Below are 26,164 nucleotides of genomic sequence, written 5' to 3' on the forward strand. Positions count from 1 at the left end.
TTTGAAACAATGTAATCGGCAGCCATGTGAAGAACAAATGTGGGAAATGCTCTATATGCTAGGAGAGTCTAAATCACAGATTACATAATTATGTATTTTACTAATACTTGTTTTTATTTTCTAATTTACACTGCATGTCATTCTGCTGGTTTACAGTGTCATGTGTTCTGGCAAATGTAGACATTGCAACCACTACCACAATCAGAATCCAAAGCCCCCAAATTCACCCTCATATTGCTCCTTTGCAGTCACCCCACACCTAACCAGAAAAAATGCTGGTCTGGTCTTCATCTTTATAGTTTTGCCTTTCGGGATGTCCTACCAATGGAAGCATGCAGGATGGAGCCTCTGAGTCTGGGATTCTTCTAGCACAACGCATTTGGGATCCAGCCTTGTTGCTGGGTCTGCAGCAGTTTGTGCCTAATTAGGACTGAGCTCCTTTTCGTCCCACTGCATGAATATACCATACTTTGATCATCCGCTCACCACTTGAAGGACATTTGGGCCATTTCCAATTTTTGGTTTTTATGAATAACCAGGTTTGGTGTGAACAGGTTTGGATAACAGGTTTGGTGTGAACAAAAATCTTTATTTCTCGGGCGCCTGGGTGGCTCAGTTGGTTAAGCGACTGCCTTCAGCTCAGGTCATGATCCTGGAGTCCTGGGATCGAGTCCCGCATCGGGCTCCCTGCTCGGCAGGGAGTCTGCTTCTCCCTCTGACCCTCCTCCCTCTCATGCTCTCTGTCTCTCATTCTCTCTCTCAAATAAATAAATAAAATCTTTAAAAAAAAAAAAAAAAAAACAAAAATCTTTATTTCTCCTGAGTAAGCACGAGTGAGATTGCTGGGCCACGTGGTGAGAGTATGTTTAACTTCTCCAGACTCTGTCAAACTATTTCGCAAATGGTTGTACCATTTTGCAATCCTAGAAGCAAAGAATGAAAGTGTCAGTTGATCTCCATCCTCACCAGCTCCTGGTATTGTCATTGTTTGTTTTGTTTTTTTAAAAGGTTTTATTTATTTATTTAACAGAGAGAGAGCATGTGCACAAGCAGGGGGAGCAGCAGAGGAAGAGGGAGAAGCAGGCTCCCCACTGAGCAGGGAGCCTGCGACGGGGCTTGATCCCAGGACCCTGGTACTCGACCTGAGCTGAAGGCAGATGCCCAACCGACTGAGCCATGTTTTTATAGCCGTTCAACTAGGTGTGTAGTGGCATCTCGTTACAGTTTTAATTTGCATTTCCCTAATGTCTAATGATATTGATTATTTCTTTTTTTTTTTTTTTAAAGATTTTATTTATTTATTCATGAGAGACAGAGAGAGAGAGGCAGAGGGAGAAGCAGGCTCCCAAGGAGCAGGGAGCCCGATGTGGGACTCGATCCCAGGACCCTGGGATCATGACCTGAGCCGAAGGCAGACGCTTAAGCATCTGAGCCACCCAGGTGCCCGATATTGATTATTTCTTACATGCTTATTTGCCATCCATATATCTTCCTTGGTAAGGCATCTACTGAAATATTTTGACCAATTTATATTGGACAGTTTGTTCCCTTTTTGTTCAGTTTTGGGAGTTCTTTATATATTCTGAATATATATCCCTTCATCAGATAAGTGATTTCCAAATACACACCCCTAACCTGTGGCTTCTCTTCATAACTGAAAAGTGTATCTCACAGAACAAATGTTTAAGTTTGATAAAGTCCAATTTTTCATCTTTTGTCTTTCTAGATCAGGTTTGTGGTATCTATCTGATAATTCCTTGCTTAACCCAAGCTCAAAGATTTTCCCCAATGTTTCCTTTTAAAAGTTTTATAGTTTGATGTTTTACATTTAGATCATCAATCCATCATTAGTAAATTTTTGTATAAGATACGTGATAGAGCTGGAAGTTGGGTTTTTTGCATTTGGACATCTAGTTATCCCAGCACCATTTGTTAAAACATTTTCCTTCCTCATCCTCTTTATGGAGTCTAAGCACAGAAGTTTGATGGGGCATTTTTTTGAAGATGCTGCTGGAGTTTGTCTCAAGAAACAGGAATAGAAGGCATCAGGAAAGAGGTGATGATTTTTCTGTTTCAAGAAAACTCCCGGGCGCCTGGGTGGCTCAGTTGGTCAGGCGACTGCCTTCGGCTCAGGTCATGATCCTGGAGTCCCGGGATCGAGTCCCACATCGGGCTTCCTGCTCAGCGGGGAGTCTGCTTCTCCCTCTGACCCTCCCCCCTCTCATGCTCTCTCTATCTCATTCTCTCTCTCAAATAAATAAACAAAATCTTAAAAAAAAAGAAAAAGAAAAAGAAAACTCCCAATAGCCAAAGCAATCTTGGGAAGGAAGAACAAAGCTGGGGCCTCACACTCCCTGATTTCAAACTGTATCACAAAACCATAGTCATCAAAAGAGTATGGTACTGACATAAAAACAGACACATAGATCAATGGAACAGAATCGAGAGTACAGAAATAAATCTACACATATATTATCATTTATTTTATGACAAAGGAGCCAAGAACATACAATGGGGAAAAGACAGTCTCTTTAATAAATGGTGTTGGAAAGCTTGATAAGCACATGCGAAAGAATGAAACTGGACCACTGTGTTACACTATGAACAAAAATTAACTCAAAATGGATTAAGGACTTGATTGTAAGCCCTGAAACCATGGAAGTCCTAGAAGGAAACATAGGTGCTAAGCTCCTTGACATCAGGCTTGGTGATGGTTTTTTGTATCTAACACCAAAAGCAAAGGCAACAAAAGCAAAAATAAACAGGTGGGACTTAGTGTGTTGATCACAGTATATACAAATATTGAATCATTATTGTTGTACACCTGAAACTAACAATGTTATATATCAAGCATATCTCAATTAAAAATTAAAATTATTTTTTTCATTTTTAATTAAAAAAAGAAAAAGAAAGTTTCTCTAAGATATGACGAGAGGGTGAATTAAAGCTCTTCCATTACCTCAGTTGGAGAGGAGGAGAGGGATGAGGGTTTGGGAAACAGGAGGTAAAGGGAGGGCAGAGCAGAGGCAGAGAGTCTGGAGACATTAAGTGTCTGGAGGTTGGGGTCCTGAGTGGTGGGAGCACCACTGTTACATCCGTGTCTAGTTGGGGTCTTCCAATAAGCAGACACCAAAACAAGAGCAGACATGCAGCCCATGAATTAGAGGGAAGACCCATGAAGGATCAAGAAGAGGTTTCCAGGAAAGGTGGGGAGAGCCTGCAGACTACTCTGCTGGTGGGACACCCAGAAAGAAAGGGAAAAGGAAGTATAGGGTAGAAAGAGTCTCAAACTTCACAACAGTTCCAGGAAAGCTTCGCCAGGCCAGTGGGCAATCCCTGAGCCAAGGGAGCCTGACTCAAACTGAGTGTGTCCCCTCTAAAATTCATATGCTGACACCTAATCCCAATGTGATAAGATTCGATCCTTTGGGAGGTACACAGGTCATGGGAGTGGGGCCCTCATGAATGGGATTAGTGCCCCCATGAGAAGAGGCTGAAAAGCTAGCTAGGCCTCTCTTTCCCCCATGTGAGGGTACAAGGAAGAGATGACTGTCTACCACCCAGATGAGGGGTCTCGCCAGAACCCAACCATGCCGGCGCCCTGATCTCAGACTTCCAGCCTCTAGGAGAGTCAGAAATAATTTTCTACTTTTTAAGCTCCCCTGTCTATAACTTGTAATAGCAGCCCAAACCAAGACATTGCCAAAGGTCCCACATCTCACAGAAACATACCAGTATTAGCACCCTGCATGCTCAGACATTGGCTGGGAGCAGCCTGGATGAAGTAGCGTCTTGGCATGGAAGGAGTGAACTGAGAAGAGCAGCTTCTGGACCATCTATCCACCATGCTCCCTGCAGCAGGAGGGGCAGGGCATTAACATTCTGCACCCACCTCCAATATGGATCCCCCCCCGCCCCCCCCCCACACACACACAAGCAATTCTCGGACACTAGCTGGGTGTCCTACAATTCTACTCAATTCTGACACCATCTACCTGGAGAAAGCATCAGATCCCACAGGTTAAGGGCTCAGTCCCAGAAGCCTGACCCCCTCCCACTTCAGACTCTAGTCACAAATTTAGGTTTTCACCTGTGTTGGCTGATCGGTTATAGATCAGAGGTTTCAATGAACCCCTGCTTGGCTTTGAATAATTTACTATTATGAATAACATTCTTGCACATTGACTTTGGTGGACACATGCCCTCTTTCCTCTTGGATATACACTTGGGTGTAGACTTTCTGGGCCATAGGATAGCATATGTTGAGCTCAGTAGACTCTGCTGAATGGTTTTCCAAATAGTTGTATCCATTTATACTCCCTCCAGCAACCTATGAGAATCCACTTGCTCTATATCTTTGCCAACACTTGACATTGTCAACATTTACAATTTTAGCAATTCTGGTGGGTGTCAAGTTCAGATTCTAAAATTCAGTGTGCTGGCCAAACAGAAAGGGTCTGTGGGCCTGTAGGCACCTGGTGTGAAACTTTGCACCTGAGGGCTATTCAAGCTGTGCACGTGCACCGCACACACACACCACCCCCCCCTTGCAAACACACACCTGGAAGGCAGGCTCCTCCTCCCCTTCTCTGAGCACTCACGTGGAGTCCTACTTAGGCAGGGCTCCTTGCCCTGCGCTGGTTCCCAGCTCTCCACCGCAGGTATCCCAGTGCTGATCGCCCCAAAGTACTGCACACACAGTCCATGCAGTGGAGACGGTTAGGATTATGATCAGCAGCATCACCACCACTATTTGGACATGCAAAAATGCACAAGGTAAAATGTCTAGAAGAAATAAAAGGATGCATAACAAACTGATGTGTAACAAGTTATCTCAAAATTTGCTGGCTTGAGAAAATAAACATTTGGGATGTCACATGGTTTCTGAGGGTCAGGAGTTGGGGAGGGGCTTAGCTGGATGGTCCTGCCTCAAGGTCGCTTGGAAGGTTGCCATTAAGGTGTCAGTCTGGGCTGCAGTCACCTCGGGGCTTCCCTGGGCCCGGACGGTCCCTCACATGGCCAGCAAGCTGCTGCAGTTTCTCACTCCGTGGCCATCTCCCCAGGGCTGCTCAATCAGCTTCAGGACGAAGGAGCTGCCTTCCCCCAGAGCCCGTGATCCAAGAGAGCAAGGCAGAAGCCTGGACAGTCACACGCGGTCATTTCCACACTCTCCACCGGTCACACAGGGTCACCTGTGCGGTGTGGGAGGGAACTAGACAAGGGTATAAGATGTGAGTCCCTCTATCACGGGTCCACACCACCCATTTTCCCCCCAGAGGTAACCACTGGGACTAGTTTCTCACGAATTGTGCCGGCAATAATTTTCACACATACTCATGCAGGAAGTCACAGGTATACACACACTTTTGCACCTTACTTTTTTCGCTCAATAGATCTTGGAAATCATTCCACATCAGGTCACAGGGACCTGCCTTCTTCCCTTTAACTGCAGTGAGCCCCACGGTATGGATGTCCATGATTTAACTAGTCCCCTGTCGGTGGATATTTAGGTTGTCCCATTATTTCCCTATTGTAAGGGAAGCTGCAATGAATAGATATGAGCATATATCCTTTTGCACAAATACAATAATGTCTAAGAATAAGTTTCTAGGAGGGGACTAGCTGGACAGAAGGGCCACCCGTTCTCAAGGTGATAGATGTTGCCATGTTGCCCGCCGTGGAAGCTGGATATAATAATTTGCATCCTTAGCAGCAAAGGTGTGGATTTCATGAAGCTTTGAGGGGTAACGGCCAAAAACATGGGGCATCTCGGGCAGCCCAGCAAGTAATTCAAATGGAATATCACCCGTCCCTGTCCTTGGAAGCCTTTCTTGGCTGCCCCAGCCCCACTCCTCAGCCAGAAAGCCTCCCCTGGCTCTCTCCCACACCACGCGCTGGGCCTTTTTCTCTCTCTAGCTTGCATCTTCCTGGTCCCTAAAATTCCTGTTCATGCCTTAAATGCAGCAGATGAAGAGTTCTTTGCCAGCCAGACCCCAAGGACTGATTTTCTGGTGCCAAAACTGTGCTCCAAGATGTGGTATCCAACCCAGACAGTTCTCATCAGAGATGACCTCTGTCCTCTGCTCTGGGTGAGCGGTTCTGGCTCCTCATGGATGAATATGTTCTCACAGGTCTGCGCCCCTGCTTGACTGCGAGCTTCCCAAGGGCAGAGGCCGTGCCCCCTTCATCTCTGCCTCCACTGCTTGGCTGTGGCACAGGGCCCAGTAACTGTTGAAGGAACGGATGACCCAGATGGAACTTGGTCAATCCAGTGCTGTCAGAGGCCTCTTGGTTTGACCCTCTTCGAGAAAGTCGGGGTGCTAAATCATTCTGAAGATTATCTTTAATGCAACATTTATTTCATCCATATGGAGCATTTTTCAAAGGGCAGTTTTCTCTTCTCGTGTTTCTTGTTTTCCCCTTTGGCCCGGTCAGAGCCTCACGGAGCACCCATGATGGGAAGCAGGCCCATACTGCCCGCAAACATGACCAGGAGGTGCAGACTTGGAACGACACGCGTGGGCAAACACACACAGGAAGGGGTAAATATTGACCCTGCAGAGGCCCCAATATTTGGGGGTGGGGGGAGGAAGGCCACTGCTGTTCCATGGTTGCGCAGAGTGCACGTTTCCTCTTGGTTTCAAATCCGACACTTCAGCAATCCAAAATCCAACAATCATTTTAAAAAAAATCCAACAACCTTGAGAGATTTTCTTGTGAAATCAGTTTCCAAACCTCTCAGGGGCTCCTCCTCTACAATTAATCTTCACAACCACTGCACGAGAAATCCTTCCCTAATGTCCACATTGCCACGGCTTGCAGACTCAGCCTCAGGTGTAGCACGGATAGAGAAAGCAGCATGCAGAATCGTGGGAAGCAAGCCGACTTGAAGTCGAGTTCATGAGCCCCCGTGATACGTAAGACAACCACCGTTTGCTTTTTTTTCCCTTTACTTGTTTGCCCACCTTTCTGTTTTGAATATTTTCAACTGAGCGGAAGAGTTGTAAGAAAGCAATGACGACCACCTGTAGGTGAGGGGTCGGCAAGCTCCAGCCTCTGGCCTCTTTTTGCATGACCCGTGAGCTAACAATGGCCTTTATATTTTTAAGTGGCTGAAAAAATAAATGAAAAGGAGAATAAAGTTTCCTAACACACGAACCTGATCGGACAGTCAGCTGTCAGCGTCGCCAAGCGAAGCTGCCCACGGGCTGGGGCCCCGGCGAGGGCTGTGCTCGGGGCAACAGCAGAGCCGCTTAGTTGCTGTGCCATGAGCCCAGAGGGCCTCACAGAGACCAAACTGCTGACTATTTGACCCTTTTCGGAAGGGTCTGCCCCCCTCTGACCTAGGTCATCCCCTATTACTACTTTGCCCCATTTGTTTTCATCCCTCTTGCTGCAACATTGGTGCTGGTCGGGATCCTTCACCCCAAATGCTTTGTGTCTCTGCCTCATTGGCATAAGCCCAGGGCAGGGAATGACAGGTGTAGGCTGAGGAGACATACGATAATATGAAGTACGTAGCACACAGCGCTTGGCACTTCGACAAAACTTATAAAGATCCAATATAAATTTCTGGCATTTTCCACCCAGGTGATTGCCGGAACTCCTAACTTGAAAATCACGAGCCTTGGCAGTTTCCTGAAAGCCTGGTCCCCCAAGTCTGGAAGCCAGCTTTCCCTCAGAAAGGGCTTCTTACCCCAGGAGGAAATAAAAAACAAAAAAGCCTCCGGGAGAGCTCATTTTTTCCACAGCTTGTGGCTTGGCTGAGTCAACTTCTGCCTTTCCCTGAGTCACGAGTTTTTCCTCTTATTTGGAGGAGCAGGCCCTCCGCCCAGGTCTTCTCCGCCCACAGCTGGTCCCTGTTGGGAAGGGGCAGACGGCTAGATGAGCAGAGTCTCCACTGTCTCCACCCGGAGGCCCAGAATGTCAGCGCTGGAACCAAGGACAGAGGAGGAGACTGAGGCCCCAGTGGGTCCTGGACCAGCAGTGAGACAAGGCTAGTTGGGGTCTCCCACCCCCAGGACCAACGGGTGTGCCTCCTCCCTCTGGTTTCCCAGAACCATGGAAAGGCCTCCTTTCCCTGGACACCTGCTGCATGCCAGGCGCTGTGTTAGGTGGCAGGGTGCTGTCTCAAACTGGATAGTCCTGCCTTCAAAGGCTTTCCGCCTCCCTTCTGTGGTGCCCTCACCCCAGGCAGGGCCTACTTTCCCCACGAAGCCCCTCTTGCTAGGGAGGTGGGGGACCTGGTCCTAAGCAGTCATGGAACATGGCCCTGAAGGCTCAGCTCCGTGTCCCCCTCCAGCACCCCCAGCCCCCAGCAACAAGCAGTGTGTACACTTGGGATGGCATTTACCGGGGTCTCAGTGTCCCAACTGACCTGCCTGGTTGTACGTCAGCCTCTGGGATGGTTGGGCCTTGTGTCCTTCTCCTCTGATGGTGTAGAGGCCCGGCTGTACCATCAAGACTCCTCAGTGCAGGTGCTTAGTCAACTGGAAGCACATAAACGGGTAAAGCGGGGCAAGAGGGAAACCACAGAGTGAGGTGGGACTGTCGTGAATGGGGTCATGTGCCCAATCTGAAGGGGACAGTTCCACGAGGAGATGGGGGACCGTGTTTTCAAATCCTCTGATTTACGAGAAGGTGAAAATCCTGATTTTTATGTGAAAGCTCTCAATATGAAGGTTGGCCATGCATTGTATACATGTTTACTTTCATGAGGCCGTGGCTTCCGTGGGGCGCTCAGTAAGCACTGTCTGTCCTGCTGCGGAGGTAACAGCAGCGAAGGTGGTGGAGGGGGGCTCGTGGCAGTGGTGGGGAGGTGGGCTCACCAAAGCCACTGGTGGTGGCCCTCTCACTCGCCTACCACCGCCACCCCTCTTCTTTCTCCGGGCCTCTCCCTCCCTTCTCCTCCCTTGCCTCATCCCCTTCCCTTCTTAGCCCATGTCCTGGCCTCACTCCACCTGGGCTGGGAGAGGCCCATCCCCACGTCACAGGCTCTGCCCGCACCGCCCCAGAGGGCAGGTCACCACTGCTCAGCTCAGGCCTCCTCGCTCCAGCCTCCAGGCCCGATCAGCTCTTGCGCCTGCTGCTGTCTCTGGCCTTGGTCCTGGCCAGCAGACACTGCACTGGCCTGAGCCGGCTCCTCGCCAAAGTGCCCAGCGTCTGCCCTATTTGGCATGACAAACTGCCACTGTGGGACAGACAGTGACCGCGTTTCTACTAAGTGCTCATCTCGGTTCTCAGCACTGGAGATAAAGAGAGGAACAAGATCAATATAGTCCAGTCCATGGGGCTCACTGCCTAGGTGAGGGAGACAAGCCATGAGCACGTAAACAAGTGACTGAATAAGATGACTTTGGGTTGGAGAAATAATTTACAAAATAATAAAACTGGGTGAGGTAGTTGAGGGTGGTGGGGTGGAGGCAGGGAGCGGCTTTGGGTGGTCAGGGAAGCCTCTGAGGACATGGCAGTTTGAGCTGAGACTTGAATGCCAACAATGCAGCCATGGGAAGATCTGGAGGCAGGGGACGTGCCAAGGCCCAAAGGTGGGAACAACCTTGGGGTTTTGAGGAACAAGAAGCCAGTGTGAGATGAAGTGCGGGGAGGAGACCAGAGGGAGGCTGGGACAGGCCTGGAGGGGTGAGGCCTGGAATTTCATTCCAGTGTCCCAGGAAGCAGGGGAGGGTTTGGGTGGGGAGGCAGCATAACGGGCTGGATGTTGGAGTGCGTGATGAGCGCATGCAGTCCACTAAACTGGACTCTCCTTCCATGCAGGGTTGAAAGTTTCCACTATAAAAAGTTTAAAATACAAAAAGGATTAAATGCTGCTGATTGTTAATATGATGATGATTGGTTTCTCGGGTGCTGAGAGGGGATGACTATATCAGCGAGCAGCAGGGAGGCCTGCCAGAGGCAGCACAGGGCACAGTAATTCCAAGGCCTCCCTTGGGAGTCCTGCGAGGACTGTCTCCAGCGAGGTGGGAGCAGCCAGGGTGCGGCGCTGCCGCGGGCGGCAGCCGCAACTGAGCAGGGCCCTGGGGGAGTCAGACTGGAGAACCAGCCGGGCGCGGTCCCGAAAAGTAACTCTGTGCAGGTCCTGCCCACGGCGGCCGCGCACCGCGGGCGCATTCTAACTCTGGGGCGCTCTGCCCGCCTGCACTTCCCCGGCTCTCAGGCACCGAGAGTCGGGAGCCCAGGCTCCGCCCCCGCCCGCGCGCCGGGGCTCCGATTGGCGGAGCCGCCGAGAGGGGCGTGTCCTGCGAGAGTGGGCGCCCAGCCCCGGAGCCGACCGCTGCGGCCAGGAGCGGGCTCGCGGAGGGGTGCCGGGCGGGGCGCAGGCGCGCAGGGAGCCGGCGGAGGAGGTAAGGGCGCCGGGCCGGGCAGGGACACGCGGGGAAGGCAGGCTGCCTGCCCGCCGCCTCCAGTCTCCCCGGCCGCCCTGTCGAGGTGGCTCCGGGGCTCGGGCGGGACCGGCGCGCGGCAAGGACCACCTCGGACCCTGACCCCGAGCAGAGGCGCGGAGAAGGGCGCTTACTGCTGGTTGGGGCTGCTGGAGGCGAGGTGGAGGGTGCAGGGGCTCCAGGGAGAGCGGGGTGTGCACAAGTAAGGGCGTTCGGGGTCAAGGCCGGGTCCCTGGGATGCGCGACCTGTGAGCAGAGGAGGTCCGGAGGCGCCCGCGGGTGCTGCCCCCTGAGGCAGCGGGGATCTCCGCTAGAGTCCTGGCCTGACGCCGCCGTGGGGGCCTCACTCCTTGGTCCCAGTTTCCGGGGTCTGCACAGGTGAGCAGAGTCAGCTGCCCCAGTGGACCCGGGAGGTGGGGGGGGGGTGGCAGTGCTTTCTGGGTGGCCTTGGTCCTCTCTGGCCTCTCTCACTATGGCACAGCCTGGTCCCCGAGGCGTTGGAGTTTGTGATTTTGGGTAGGAGTTGTCAAAGGAAATGGCAGGGCTTCATCTCCCATTTCACAGAGGAAGTCACTAAGGCCGGCCCACAGAGATGGCAGTTCCTTCCCAACCTGGAATCAGCGGGAATCTCCTTCCCTTTCCTCTTCCGGAACACCGAAGAGTTAAGCAAGGCAGTGGTGTCTTCAGCCCCCTTTACGGGGGGCGGGGGGGGGGGGGGGGGGGGGGAAGGAAGTTTCCAAAGGTTCCAGAAGGTTCCAAAGTTCGGAGGCACTCTGAAATTTGATCTCCACAGTGCAAGGAAAATGTTGGTTTGCAATTTGAACAAAGCTCTTATCTCACCCCAGAGGGTGAAAAGCCAGTGGGGAGGGCGAATCATTGCTGGGGTCATTCTTGGCACAGAGTTTCCACTTAGTACTGGGCTGTTCCTGGGCACATAATTTCCACTGGGGTCTGTGCAGGCCGAGAGATGACTCTGACTTAGGCCTGTGTCCCTGCACACGTCAGCCCTCAGGGCTGCCAAGACAGGAGGTGAGGCAGCCCAGCTGAGCTAAGGGACCTGCCCAGGCCAGCCCAAGGGATCCCTGGGCTGGTATGGGGTTGGGGAGGTGGGGCAGGGGATCAGGCATTTGGAGAGGGACCCTGCCCTCTGGACTTGAGGATTTCTGATTCTGTCTTTGGTCAAGAACAGCCTTCTTGGAGCTGGGATCCCCCATCACTCGACTGGGCCCTTGGGCAATAATTTTGATGATGGGGGTGGTACTTTCCCCCGTGGGGCTTTCGTGAGGATTAAGTGAGAGACTACTTATAATGTGCTTACAGTTGTAGCTGGTGAGCTGTAAGCTCCTAGTTAATAGCACCTCTGGTTTATTTTCCTTAGTACTATTTTTTTTTTTTTGGAGAAGGGCCTCCAGGAAACACAGGGTTAGACAAGGCTGAGGGGAAGCCCCTCTGGAAGGAAAGGACACTTGGATCTGGCACTCTCCTCAGTGTACTTGGAGAAAACCTCAGATCCTCATTTGGCCTCTGGACCTTCAAGACTGGCCTCTGCTGGCCCCTTTGACCTTACCTCTTACCCCTCACTCCTTCCTCTGTGACCTCCACAGGTCAGATTCTTGAGCTGTTCCCGAGGCCCAGAACATTCTTTCCTCCAGCCTTTGCATGACTGGCTCTTTCACATTGTTAAGGCTGGTGCAAGGTTACTTCCTCACCAGGCCTTGCCTGACCCCCACCCCCGCCCCAGCTCTGCCAGGCAGATCAGCCGTGGGCTTCACGGCTCTTAGCACGCACAGTCAGAAATTACCTTGTTGATTTACTTACTAGTCTGACTGTCCCACCAGGGAGTCTGTTACTAAAGGGCCTGGTCCCTATTTCTTTGCTGTCTGTCACGTGGTGCCGAGCACAGTAGGACTGTGTCTGGCACATGGTAGGACTTACGGTACACATTTGGAAGGTGAAATCCAGCAGACATGGGAGCACCGTGGGCCTGGTTGGGGCTGGAGGGAAGGAAGGGCGGCGATGAATCAGCCTGGCCCCAGTCAGAAGAAGCCAAAGGACAGTACAAGGGGCCAGCGTCCTGACTCCCCGCCTCTGTGATCTTGGCCAGGTACCTCCTTCTCTGATAAGCTGTGTCCCCAACTGTAGTTCTCACAGAAGGGTGGACCTGGGTGCCCCTCCTAGGTCCTGCTTTCCAGGGTTCCCAGGGTAGGGCCCCAGACTTCTCTCTCAAATCACACAGACTGTTTCTGAGTGGAGGAGAGGAGAGAACAAGTTCCGTCAGGACACAGCCCTGTGTCAGGTGCATCCCCAGAGTAGGTGCGTTATGCCTTTAACAGCCTGGGGTGGAATAGATCAGGCATGGATGAGGGGTCTGCAAACTTTTCCTGTAAGGGGCCAAATGGTAAATGTTTTAGGCTTTGCAAGCCAATCTCTGTTGCCGTGTTTCAGTGAATTGGATTTAGAGCGGGCACCGGGTCAGACTTGATGTGGATTGGCCAGCCCCGGTGTAGATCACATGTGACCCCTCAGCTGTCACGCACAGAACCCCGGCCATCCAGCAACACTTCCGGCATGGCCCCCCAGACCCCAGTGCTCACCAAGCACCTTCAGCCCCCTCAGGTGGAGGGATCACTTGTGTTCAGGAGGGCCAGCCCAGGAGCCTGGCAGCCTCCCAAGCCCTCCTCTCAAAAGCAGCTCTATTCATTTCCCTGCTGCCGGATACTAACCCTTCAGAAGCGTCCACCCTCTGTCAGCACCCCGGGTGCTGGGTACCACACAGAGGTCGCACATGCACTATCCCAAGGCCGGAGGCTGTCCTGAGGCAGGCTGGCCCCAAGAGGCATGCATCAGCTCTCTCCTCCCCTGCCCTAAAGGAGGGAGGTTCACTTCTTTGGTGAGAACAGTAAAAAGGAGGATTCCCCATCTGCTTGGGTGAAGGATGCCATATTTACCAAGAAGAATCTCCAGACCATGTCAAACCCGGTGTGAAGTTATGGTTGTGGGAAGGGTGGGCAGACTTGGAGGGAACCCCAGAAGAATGTTGTTGGCCCAGCCCTCTCCCAGTCTGGGACCCACTATAGGCTCATGGAGGAGAGGGGCATGAGGGCCTTCTGGATACCCCAGTCGGTGCATGGGATCAGTTCAGAGCCCAGACCCCTTTCACAAATACCCCACCCTTCCTGGGCCACATATTGCTGCCAGCAACTGGACAGGGGCGACTAGGGCCTGGAAAGGGTCTGAAAACCATTGGCTGGGGCCAGACAGCATGGGGGCCTTGCGTGGGGCATCCTGGTACCCCCTACCAGGGACAAGGAGACAATGTTGTAGGCCCTCTCTTGCCTAAACCGCTCCCCTCCCTGGGTGCTGCCTGCCCACCTGGGTAGCGTCCGGTCAGAGGGGGACCTGGGCAAGCTGGCCTCTAGAGCTCACCAAACCCCCCAGGGCCAGATGGGGGCCATCTGCTCTCTTCCGTCTCGGCACCTAGTCTGTCTGCCTCAGCTGCCAAATGTGTTAAGCCTTGGTCTGTAGCTGCAAGATTGGGTGACACACAGGTGAGCTCGGTGGGAGCAAGTGACATCCTTCGTCAGGACCCCCTCCTGGCATCACCTGTGTCCCTGGACTAGAGGGGGCCCCGCCAGGTGACCCGCTTCGAGCCCCGCAGGGTGGAGCTCCCAGCCAGGAGAGCTCAGGGCTCTGGGTGCAAACTCTGTCCTGTGACTCTTGTCTTTTCTAAGACCTTACATTTAGACAGAGAGAAAGAGAAAGAAGCTCACGTCCCTACTTCCCGGAACTGACTGGTATTGTGATTTTATCACGTTGCTGCTGTTTTTTTTAAATAAAAGAAAGAATATTATAGATAAAGGTGAAGTCCTACTTGATCCCTCCCGCCCCCATTGCTGGTTATATCCAGGTACCCTTTCTCCAGGCCACTTTCACCTAACGTTGATTTGGGTCCATCATTTGTTTTTAACCTGTCTTAACCCTTTTTAAGTGTACAGTTCAGTGGTATTAAGTATATTTCCATTGTTGTGAAACATCTCCAGAATTCTTTTCATCTTGCAAAACTGAAGCTCTATACCCATCAAATAACAGCTCTCCTTCCTCCCGCTGCCCCCCAACCTGGGCAACCACCTTTCTACTTTCTGTCTCTATGCATTTGACTACTTGCAATGCTGCGTGGGAGTGGAACCGTACTGTATTTGTTGTTTTGTGACCGGCTTATTTCACGGAGCATAAATGTCTTCAGGGTTCATCCACATGGTAGCAGGGGTCAGAATTTCCTTCCTTTTATGGCTGAATAATTTTCTGTTGCACATTCTGTTCAGCCGTTCAGCCGTCGATGGACATTTAGGTTCCTTCCACCTCCCGGCTACCGTGAATAATGCTGCCGTGAATGTGGGTGTGCAGTACCACTCTGAGACCCTGCTTTCCGTCTGGTGGGGAGACACCCAGGAATGGAAGTGCTGGGTCAGATGGTATTTCTATTTTTGATCTCTCGAGGAGCCCCCATATTCTTTTCCTTAGTGCTACACCGATTTACATTTCCCCCAACAGCGCGCCAGTGTTTCAACCTCACGTCTTTGCCAACACTTGTTATTGCCTGGGTTTTTTAAGTTTTTTGTTTTTTTGTTTTTTTGTTAATAGTAGCCACCTTCATGCATGTAAAGTTCCATCTTCTCCATCTTCATTCGAATATCTAGTTCTTGAACACTTTTGCACCATTTTGTAATATCTACACATAAGCTGTCACTTCTCATTTGGCAGGTTGCTTTTTCCACTCAGTGTCTGGTGTCTGTTGTCACTCCACATTGACCCGCATGGATTGGGTGAGTCGCAGTAGCTGCCGGAGGTCTTCCTGCGTGTGAGTGGCCCAGCTGTGGGACCCGTTCCCCCACCGCTAGGCATCTCTGTCATCTGCGCCACAGGTCTTGAACTCACGGCTCTTGGGGGTCTCCCTTGGCTGCACTCTGAGCTCCTCCAGTGGAGCCCTTAGCCAGCACTCAGCCCAGCCGGTGGTGGGGAGGGGGGTGGCCTCTGGAATTTTGCCAGGTTGTCCACAGCAGGGACCCAGTGATTGGTCTTAGCAGGACAGCCCAGGGCTGTCACCAGTAATCAGTGAGGTCTGCAACACACAGCCAAGATTAGCAACCTAAAAACAGTGGTTCTTACATAAGGTGGTGTGGGCAGCATCTCTCAGGATGCCTTGTGGTCTGAAGGGACAAGCGGTATGTGACTCAGGGGACTGAGCACCCGGCTTGTGCAATGCATCCGGCCCCCACACTGGGCCCCGCTCTGGCTTCCCACAAGTGGTCTGACTTATAGAACTGCAGTGTGGTGACCCAGAAATACCACGAGTGTGATCAGCTTGGCCAGGGTCATGTTGTGTGTGCCTGTGTGTACATGGCCGTGGCCGTGAGGTCAACTGTCACCTGCTTCTTTCTCGGAAGTAAGGCGGACTCTGTGCATGGGGGGCCCTCAGGGAGCTTTGGAAAGGTTCCTTCATTCACTTCACAGTAGGGGCAAAACACCTACTGTGTGCTCGACACTGTTCCAAGCACTGGGGTTACTATAGTGAACAAGACAAGGCTCCTGCTCTCATGGAGTTTAGAACCGAGAAAGGGAAATAGAAAACATGTAAGCAAATAATAGATAAGAAAATATTAGGTCCTGATAAGTCCTGGGAAGAAAAACCAAAATAAGGTAACATCTTAGAGAAAGTGTCAATAAACTTTTTCTGTAAAGGGCCACGTAGTACATACTTTAGGCTTTATAGCCCGTGGTGTCTGTCACCACTAGTCATCTCTGCTATTGCAGCGTAAAAACAGCCACAGACAATTTTAAGTGAATGAGTGTGGCCATGTTCCAATAAAACTTTATTTACAAAAACAGGCTGTGGGCCAGATTTGACCCTCAGGCCAGAGTTTGCCAACCCTGTACTTGAGATGGGGTTGTCAGAGACCCTTTCTGAAGGGAGATGAGGACTGAGGGCCCAGTCACAGGAGGGAGCCAGCATGGGACAGCCTAGTTCAGGCAAGACATGATGGCGCCTTGCTGTGGATTCAGCCGTGTAGCTGTGTGGTGAGAGGTGGGCAAACTCTGGCCAGTGGTGAGAGAGAAAAATGGTGGAGCTTGCTCACGAGGTGACCGTTGGGGGTACAGGAAAGAGGAGGCTCAAGGATGAGTCCTAGATTTGGGGCTTGAACAAATGGGTGAATGGTGGTTCTGTTTATGGAAAAGAAGAACTGGAGGGAAAAGCTGGGTTTGTGTTAGGCATGTTGAATTTGAGGACCTTCTTAGAGGAGCAGGTAGGAAATCGCGTGGGCAGGTGGACGTCCATGCTTAACAGCGCAGGAGAGAAGCCACGGCGGGAGGCTTGACCTGGGGAGTCAGCAGGATTTGGGTGGTCTTCAACGCCATGAGTCCGGAGGTCAAAGGCAGTGTGTGTGGACAGAACAGGGAGGGGGGGCTGGATGAGATCTGGGCCACTGACATTTCGTGCTTGGCAGAGGAGGACAGAGTGGGCCTCACACTCCGTGGAGGATGGCACTGTCTCCTGGGAAACAAGCTCTGGGCCCCCTACCTACAGAGCCTCAGTTTCCCCGTCACTGGGGGATTCTACCTCCTTGGGTTGCTGTGGGGACTAAATAAGATAGTCATGCTCGACATGGAGGAAGCAGTCAGCACGTGGTACCTGTGATGCGGGCAGTGGTGACCACTGAGCCACGGGCCGAGGGAGCGGGCCGCAGGCCTGTGATGGTTTGGCTTGGTGGATGGCAGAGTCCGTGATGGGTTAGGTTTGCAGACACCTGGTGCCTGGCACTCGCTGCCCCTTCCACCTGGAGCAGGCCCAATGTGCCAGGTCTCTGGTGCTCCTGGGAGCCCCTGATGGGAGTTGGGGCTCAGTATCCTTGCCCCTTGGGGTGGACAGCATTGAGGCACGTTCTCCCCTGGCTCCCAAAGCTCCCCAGGGAGTTGAGCCCCCACTGGCCACAGTGGTGGCCGGCTCAGCCACACATCTTCACTGCTGCCTCCCCGTCCCCGGCTGGCTTCCACGTGCCCCTCCCTGGGGACCGCCCCTTCATGTCTCGGCAGCTCCTTGTCTAAGAGTTGGTTCTGGCTTCTGGGGCAGCGAGTTTGTGCGGCTGGCTGGCCGTCTGGGCCCTGTGGTGGCCTGTCTGGCGGGGGCGCGCGGGCCGTGGGGTCCCGGCCCCCCAGCTCTGCCCGGCAGCTTGCCACCTCCCTCACCTGCCGCCCCTCCCACAGCCAGGCTGCCGGAGAACATGGTGGATTACCTGGCCAACACGGAGATCAACAGCCAGCGCATCGCGGCCGTCGAGAGCTGCTTCGGGGCGTCGGGGCAGCCGCTGGCCCTGCCGGGCCGCGTGCTGCTGGGCGAGGGCGTGCTGACCAAGGAGTGCCGCAAGAAGGCCAAGCCGCGCATCTTCTTCCTCTTCAACGACATCCTGGTATACGGCAGCATCGTGCTCCACAAGCGCAAGTACCGCAGCCAGCACATCATCCCGCTGGAGGAGGTGACGCTCGAGCCGCTGCCCGAGACCGCGCAGGCCAAGAACCGCTGGATGATCCGCACGGCCAAGAAGTCCTTCGTGGTGTCAGCCGCCTCCAGCACAGAGCGCCAGGAGTGGGTCAGCCACATCGAGGAGTGTGTGCGGCGGCAGCTGCTGGCCACGGGCCGCCAGCCCAGCACGGAGCACGCGGCGCCCTGGATCCCCGACAAGGCCACGGACATCTGCATGCGCTGCACGCAGACGCGCTTCTCGGCCCTCACGCGGCGTCACCACTGCCGCAAGTGCGGCTTCGTGGTCTGTGCCGAGTGCTCCCGGGAGCGCTTCCTCCTGCCGCGCCTGTCGCCCAAGCCCCTGCGCGTCTGCAGCCTCTGCTACCGCCAGCTGGCCGCCCGCAAGCGGGAGGAGGACGAGCCGTGCGCGGGGGCCCCCGGGCAGCCGGCCCACGCGGCCGGGGCGGGCTGCGGAGCGTCCAGCGGGGACGAGGAGGACTCTGACGAGGACAAGGAGGGCAGTGGGGACGGCGACTGGCCCAGCCGTGTGGAGTTCTACGCCTCGGGCGCCTCCTGGTCAGCCTTCCACAGCTGACCGGGATCTGCGGCTGTGAGGGAGGGCCTCCCGGTCCCTCCTGCATCCGAGCAGACTCCATCGCCGGGCCCTGAGAGAGCACAGCTCCCGCGCTGCACCCCACCCCCAGGACCCTGCCCCACGGGTGGCAGGCGCAGTGGCAACGGCTCTTTCTCTCCAGACCCCGGTGCCTTTGTGCTGGACATTGGCATCCTTCTTTTCCACTTCAGGTAATTCTCTGTCCACTTGGCGAACTCAAAACACTTGGGCCTCTTAGGAACAAATAAATGCCTTTTCTCAGCCCTAAGAGCTGTGGTCCCAGATGATGACTTGAGCTAGACAACCCCAGGCACCTTTCGGGACCAGAGGGCAGATAGGACTGGAGTGAGGTCCCCTGAGGCCGTGCACCCAGCACCTGCCCCCCAGACAAGCACACCCCCAGGGAAGACTGGGAGGGCTGGAAACCAGGTCTGCCCATGCACCTTGCTGACGCCCACCTGCCTGGCTGGCTGGGCCTTCTCAGGCCAGGCATGTGAGCTCACCTTGAGCCAGACTAGAGTCTGCCGTGCCGTGGGTGCCCGCCAGGCGTGCGACTGCAGCCTGGCTCCCTGGGGTCCAGGGCACGTGCCCGGGCCCCTGTCCCCATCTCCCCTCACTCCAGATGTCCAGGTGTCTGATGCCCCTTGGTCCTGTCCTCGTCTCTCCCTGTGGCTGGGGAAAGCAGTGTTTTCTGTTAGGACCCTTCATTGCAAGTGACAGAAACCCTACCCAGACTGATTTAACAATAAAAAGAACGTTTATTAACTCATGTGGTCAAAAAGTTCAGGAATGACTTGCTTCAGACACAGCTCATCAGGGGCTCAAACCATGCGAGGTGGCAGCTGTCCACAACCGTCCCCCGTGCTGGATGTCCTGGGAACATTGGCAGCGCAGTGGGGTCAGACATTCATGCCACCCCTGGGCTGCATCCCGCGGACATGGCCCCGTCCACCTGGGTGCTCTGCCCGTGGCCCAGCGTGACACGGTCTGCACATGGCAACACGGTCCCCTGATTTGCTTCTGCTCTGGTCTTTCCCTGTTGCCTGGCTGACCTTGGCCAGAGCCCACTGTGGTGGAGGGGGAGGTCACTGTCAGCTCGAAGTAGTGACTCTGGGACCAGGAAAGCCTCCCCTAGCCCACATGACCCTCTGCCTAAAACCCCTTCATCAGGGCTCCAGGCCTTGGGGGAAAAATCGCCCTCTGGCCAGTTCTCAAGTCCTCCTGTGCAGATAGAACCCTGAGGTCTGGCTAGAGTACTGCATCCGATTCAGCTGCTCGCTGGCTCCCAGGGGCAGCCAGGCTCCAGCCCGCTGTTGACAGGGAGCCACCGCTGTGAGGGAGGGTAGAAGCGGTAAAGTGCCAGACACGCGGGCCTGCCTGTGGCCTCCTGCACAGGCAGAGGGAGGCAGGCAGGGAGGGTCAGAGGTGCTTCCAAGAACAACTTGTTGGTTTTCAAGCCCTTGGCCTCCCTGAGCCACACAAACTGGTCTAGGCTGGTTCTGCCTGGGCAGAGGGCTCGGGGCAGGACAGGTCATGGGATGAGGGGCAACTTCCTGAAGACGGATCAGATACCCTCTCACAGCCAGGCCAGGCAGCCCCATCCCTTCACCCCAGGGCCGGGGCTGGGGCAGGGAGTGCCCAGCTCCAACCACTGGCCTCCTGGTCCCAGCCCCACTCTCCTGGAGCCTCCCTTTCCTGGTAAAGGGGGAGTAGAAGCACCGGGCAGCATTCATGTGGACAGGAAGGAGGACTGCCTGCAGCTGGGCACCGCCAGCCTTCTCTACAGAGGCCTGCCACAGGGGCACAGACAAGACCCTAAGCGTGCAGGGCAGGCGGCCGAGAGCCATGCCCTCCTCACCAGGGCTGGGCAGCTTCTGGCTCAGCCCTTAGCCCGGGACCCTTAGGCCTGCTCCCCTAGTACCCCCACCTATTAGGGCCTGCAAGGACTCAGGGCTTGAGTGGCAGCAAGCTTTGGGGGGCCTTCATTCATGCAGACGCATTGCTCCGTGCCATGCCAGGTGCTGGTGACAGAGCCGTGGGTGAGACACACAAGGTCCCCACTCTTAAGGTGTCTCCTCCGGCGGAGGAGCCAGGCAGGCGTGGGGTGGGTGGTGTCAGTCCTGGTGTGCTGTGACGGGGGCAGGGACTGAGGCGTGACGTGGTGGGCAGGTGGACGGCAGCACTCCGCAGGGGTGAGGTCCCCGCATATGGTGAGAAAGAGTGAGCAATGCCAGCTAGAGAGGTGGCGCTCCAGACAGAGGGAATGGCAGGTGCAAAGGCCCTGAGGAGAAGAGGTGCTCTGGAGCAGCATGGCTGGACTGAGGCCAGATGGGTGGTGGGGCCGGCTCAGATGAGCCAGGAGCCGCTGGAACCTTCCACAGGGCAGCAAGTCTGCTCTTTGCTTTCCGGAGCTTGCCTGGCAGCTCTGTGCAGATGGCTGAGGCAGAGAGAGCTGCCTGACAGCCACCCCAGACTCCTAGGACCCCGGAGAGGGCAACCAGGCTCCACTAAGGCCACATCCGCCTGCGGTGGTGGGGGGTGGACGGCAAGCCGTGGCTGTCCCCACCTCCTCCTAAAGGGCCGGCCCCTCCCCTGTTCTGGATGACAGCAGATGGTGCACCGGGAAGCAAGATAAATGCCTCGGCCGAACATTTGTCCTGGGCCAGAGTGTGGGGTCGGTGATGGTCAGCGCCCCGGCCACTGAAGCCCAGAGGAGAATGTGTTGGGAGGAAGCGGGACCTCCCAGAAAAGAAGATGTGGGCCCGAGAAGGGGAGGTGCTGCCTCAGGAGACCCCATCTCTGACTCCTTTAGGTCTGGTCCCCTTTAGAGACAGCCTCATCAGCCTGGCTTGTGTCATGGGTCAGGCCAGGCCCTGCCTCCAGCCGCCCCCCAGGCTGTTCCAAGAAGGGGCTGGCTGCCAGCCAGGCTGCCAGGGAGTTCTGCTTTCTCTCACCTACTTCCCCAGCAGGTGCGGTCCTGCGAGGCTCTGGAGCTGCCCTTAGTCGAGGCCACATAGAGGACCCCGGCCCTTGGCCACCACACTGCCCCCCTCGCATGGAGGAGGTCAGGAGTTCTCAGGGCTCAATCAATGCTTCTGCTCTTTGCGATGTTCCCTCTTCCCAGAATGAAGCTTGAGGTCTGGCCGCAGGGCTGGGTCTGCTGGGCCTATGTCCCAGCCCTCACTCTCTCCTGGGGCTTTGCTTACAAGGCCTGGCAAGGACCGGGAACCCACTGTCCTGCCAGCCAAGTGCTCCCTTCCACAGCCCAGGAATCCTTCCTCCCAGCCGTGCCTGGACTCCGTGTTCCTGCCAGAGGCTGATCCTTCAGCCCTGGGAGGGGCCTGCCCTGCCCTGCCCCTCCTCCTGGGAGATGGAGATGGAGACGGGCCAGGGGAGGGTCCGAGGACCAGGCCTGTGCATTTGAGGGGCACCCACCACCTCAGCATTGCTGGAAGCGCCCCTGTGGCATCAGCCCTGATGGAAATCACTCTAGGTGGAAAGTGAAGTCTCAGGGTGACCTCAGGGCAAGGGGGCCTCCCTTGAGAGTTTGACCTACCGCTGGGCAGGGCTGCAGTGGTCCTGCAGGACTCGGATACTGAGGGACGTCTCTGCAGGTTACTGAGGCTGATGCTGAACCTGGCTGCCCCGTACTGAGACCCAGCTGGCCACCGGCCTCAGGAAGGCAGAGCCGGGTTACACAAGGCCATCCTGAGTCTGGAGGGGATGTGGCCTGAGTCCTGAGAGAGGGATAGACAAAGCCAGTGGCCAGAGCTCCCAGAATAGTTGTGTGATCAGGGAGGGCTTCCTGGAGAAGGTGATGTTTGGTTGAGCCCCAGGAAGGCACGACTTTATCAGAGAGGACAGTGGTCTCCACCAGGACTGGGACTCTGGGTCTTTTGTTCACTATCCCCTCCTGCCCCTGACACTGAACACGTGTGGATTGAATAAATGAATCAAGTAAGAAATGAAGTTGGGGACCTGGGGGCAGAAGGGATGATAATGAAATGGCCATTGAGCCTCACCTCTGGAGCCTCCGGTCAAGGTGCTGGATGAGAACTGGTGGGCCTGGCCTCTTTCTGGAGCATTGGGGAGCAGCCCCGTCCCCCAGACACTGACTGCTGCCCTGTCAGCAGGGACAGGAAGCGTCCATCCCCCCCTCCCAGGCAGAGCTTTCTGGAGACGTGATGTCAGACCTGTTTGCAGGGGGTCATCATCCAGGTTGGCCTCAGCGGATGTCAGCTGGCCTGGCCTCTGCCCGGCCCCAGCCTGTTCTTGGGGACTCAGCCAGGAAGAGGCTGCAGAGGAAATCAGGGCCCCTGCCGGGCCCTGCTACCGGGCAGGTGAGGAGTGACTGCAAGGCTGACCCAGTTCTCAGCCAGGATCCTGGGGTTCTCAGGCCACTCTCGCAAACCAAGGCAACCACTTCCGCTGGCCTGCCCCTGACCCTGCAGGAAGTAACCGTCCCCAGGCCTGTGGGCCGGCTAGAGGCCGCCTCCGAGTCCGAGGCTTTTCACACCTGGTGCCAGCAGGCTCTGGGCTGCCCGAAGCCTCCCTCCTCAGTGCTTGCCAACTGTCTCCCTGCCTCTCTCTGCACGCAGGCTCCAGCTGTGAAGGGGCCCACACCCTCCACATGTGTGCTCTGCCTTAGCCCTGAGCAGACTCGGCGAGAGACCTGTGCCCAGAGGACAGAACTTGGGCCGAGGGCCACAGGCCGGAGGAGGGATTCTGCCTCACTGAGCCAAACAGAGCCAGATCCTGGGCTTCTCTGGGCTACTTGCTGACTCTGAACCCAGCATCCGCCTGCGTGCATGACCTTTGGCCCTCCCTGTGGACCCCAGTCTGCTGCCACCTCCCCTCTGCAGCCTTCCTGGTTGCCCCAGGGCAGCATGGCTAGCCCGTCTGTGCTCCCGGAGCACCTACAGCCCCAGCTCTGGCTCCCACCCTCCGTCCTCCATGAAGTGCCTGAGTGGGCCCTCGAGTCTGGGCTGCTCGAGCGTAGAGGGCCACTCAATCATCATTCGCCTGCAGCCCCCACAACTCTCAGCCGGCTTCCACAGACGCCTTTCATGGAAGGTGGCCTTGGGCCTTCCCCTAGCTCCGGGGGGGCGGGGGGGCTGTCTGCAACATGCTGGGGTCACGGGACCTCAAAGCCAAACTGACCCTGTTGGCTTCCCCTAACCAGCTAGTCCTGCTCCATTGGCACCTGCCCCCATGCCTTTGAGCCAGACATTGGGGAGTCTCCTGACCGTTCCTTGCCTGTCCCCCCACCCTCCTGTGCCTTTCTAGGTAACCCAGGCCCAAACTGGGAGAGCCTGTGGAGCACTGGGGCCCTGAAGGAGCTTCCATAGGGCCCTGGAGGGAGTGGTTCAGGCAAGACCACAGAGGTGGGCCTGGGCCAGGCCCCACGAGGTAGAGTCCTTATCCCAAAGGACAGTGAGCCCTGTGCACACACAGGTGCACACACCCCTCCGGCCCCTCTCAGCCTGCCTCCTACTTTGCCCTCCCAGACTCCCCATGTCACAGCCTCAGACTAGCTTTTGGAGCAGTCTAGAAGGGAGGAATCGAGAGTGAGGGTGGGGGCTCACACTCAGGAAGGGAGAGTGAACATCCAGGAGGCTCTCGGGTGCTCCTCCCCATTTCCTTCAGTGTTTGGCCTGGGAAGCCGAGGCCCGCAGGGCAGGTGCACCCCTGACACTCACGAATCAGGGGCAGTGCCAGAGTCCTGTCCCGTGTCTTCCCAGAGTCCTATCTCCTGCTGGCTCCCCTCACCACCACAGAGCCCAGCTCTGACTGGAATGTTCTAATGCTGAAAACAGAAAGGCTGGCAGGCAGGGAGGAAGAGAAGGGGGTTGGGGGGAAGACCAAGCCAGACATTTCTAGGCAAAAACAAGGGGAAATTTCAATCGCTGGAGTATTACTTTAGGGGGTCCTGTCAGATGTTCTGACCCCAAGAACAGGCTTTCTGGAGAGCAGTACTGCTCACAGTAGCTCCCAAGCTGGGAGGGAGGGAAGCTGGGTGCCGGGAGCCAGTCGTCCATGCTGCTGCCGCCCACTGTTTCCGCACACAGTGGGGCTTCACGTGACCCCTAGCTGCCCATAGCGACACCCCGGGTGTGGGAACCCAGGCTTCCAGGATTCTGGAACCACACACACACAAAGATAAACACACACACACACACACACACAGGCACACACACACAAGTTTTCCTTTGTGTGTACAGAAGGAAACTTTATGCAGTTGCAAATTGCCAACATTCTCAAAATGCCAAAATGCCTTCCTTTGTATCCCAACCAAGCCTCCTGGAGTCCCCACCCCCACCCAGAACACAGAGGGACCCTCTCAGCCTTGGGCCAGGCTGGCCGCTAGAGCTAATCTCTTTCCCCAGGGTTGAGCTAGAGCTGGTCTAAGAGCATGGCGTCAAGGCAGAGGCGCTCAGTGAGAGGGAGTCTGGCTGGGGGCCGCGGTGTAGTCATCACCCCAGGACAGGCCCAGGCTCCCCACGCCCTTCTGTTCTGCACTCATGTCCTCACCTTGAAACACAGGCCAACTCCCAGCTCCCTGACTCCTGCTGCTGGAGGGGTTCACAGTGTGGTGGGCACCCGTGGCTCACCTGGGTATGTTCGTCCTTCGGGTACTCACACCCTGGCATGAAATAATACCAAAAAAAAAAAAGTGTTGGTCTCTAATTCCAATTCCTGGCACAGAGCTCCCAAATACCCTGGAATTTCCCGGGTGACAGGAGTGCCTGGTGTCCTAATGAGGCAGAACTTAGTGGGCACTAGAAAGACCAAACTGTGATTAGAAGCTTGGAACTTTCGGTCCCACCCCTCATTCTCCCGGGAGGGGAAGGGGACCAGAAACTGAGCTAATGATCAGTCATGATGAAGGTTCCATAAAAACCCCAGAAGTACAGGGTTCAGAGAGCTTTTGGGTTGGTGAACACGCGGATGTGCTGGGAGGGTGGCCCCTGGGGTGGTGGGGAGGCTCCGCAGCCCTCCCACATACCTTGCCCTACGCATCTCTTCATCTGGCCATTCATCTGTAGCCTTTATCCTAACCTCTGTGATAAACCAGTCAACGTATTTCACTGAGTGCTGTGAGCTCTTTTAGCAAATTCTCAAACCCAAGGAGGGAATCACGGGAACCCTGATTTATAGCTGGTCAGTGAGAAGGACAGGGGACACCCCGAGACTTGTGATTGCTGTCTGAATTGGGGGCAGTCTGGTCTGTGGCATCTGCACTAACATCGGGGAGAGAGCATCAGAACCAAACTGAACTGTAGGACACCGAGCTGGTGTTGCAGAGAATCGCTTGGTGGGGGGGACCCCCCACGTGCGGTGTCAGAGCGTTGTGAGTGTGGTAGTGCGTGGCGGGGGTGGAATAAAGGCAAGAACAGGAGTGTTCCTCCCACTCCTTGCTTTGGCCGCTGGCTTCGGTGCAGCTGGGCCATCCACACCCTGGCTCTAGAAATGAGCACAGGATCGCGGTCGGAAGAACCAGCACAGTTGGTAGGACTGAGAGGACGTCCTGAGGGCTGTGAGGGTCCACGTCCACTTCTCCCACCTGTGCAGAGAGGCGTGGTCCTGAGTCACGTGGCAGGGGGTCACAGCCCGGCTCTCAGGAGGGTCCCGGGA

General features: G+C 55.2%; 1 protein-coding gene across 2 annotated transcripts; it reads left to right on the plus strand.

Annotated features, from left to right (window-relative positions):
* Positions 1–10,278: 10,278 nt before the first annotated feature.
* PLEKHF1 (pleckstrin homology and FYVE domain containing 1) lies at positions 10,279–19,276 on the plus strand. Of its 2 annotated transcripts, XM_032390680.1 has the most exons (3): positions 10,280–10,361; positions 15,162–15,223; positions 17,661–19,276. In XM_032390680.1, the coding sequence occupies exon 3, from the start codon at positions 17,678–17,680 to the stop codon at positions 18,509–18,511; it is 834 nt and encodes a 277-aa protein (XP_032246571.1). In that variant the 5' UTR covers positions 10,280–10,361; positions 15,162–15,223; positions 17,661–17,677; the 3' UTR covers positions 18,512–19,276. The 2 variants fall into 2 exon arrangements, with proteins under 2 accessions (XP_032246570.1, XP_032246571.1); XM_032390679.1 differs by lacking the exon at positions 15,162–15,223 and having other exon boundaries at positions 10,279–10,361.
* Positions 19,277–26,164: the final 6,888 nt, after the last annotated feature.

The sequence above is a fragment of the Phoca vitulina genome, unplaced genomic scaffold (assembly GCF_004348235.1).
Source record: "Phoca vitulina isolate PV1807 unplaced genomic scaffold, GSC_HSeal_1.0 scaffold58, whole genome shotgun sequence".
Lineage (NCBI taxonomy): Eukaryota > Metazoa > Chordata > Mammalia > Carnivora > Phocidae > Phoca > Phoca vitulina.

What these genes read in the sequence shown, in the direction of transcription:
- PLEKHF1 (XM_032390679.1), top strand. Translation starts at nt 17,678, where the DNA reads ATGGTGGATTACCTGGCCAACACGGAGATCAACAGCCAGCGCATCGCG.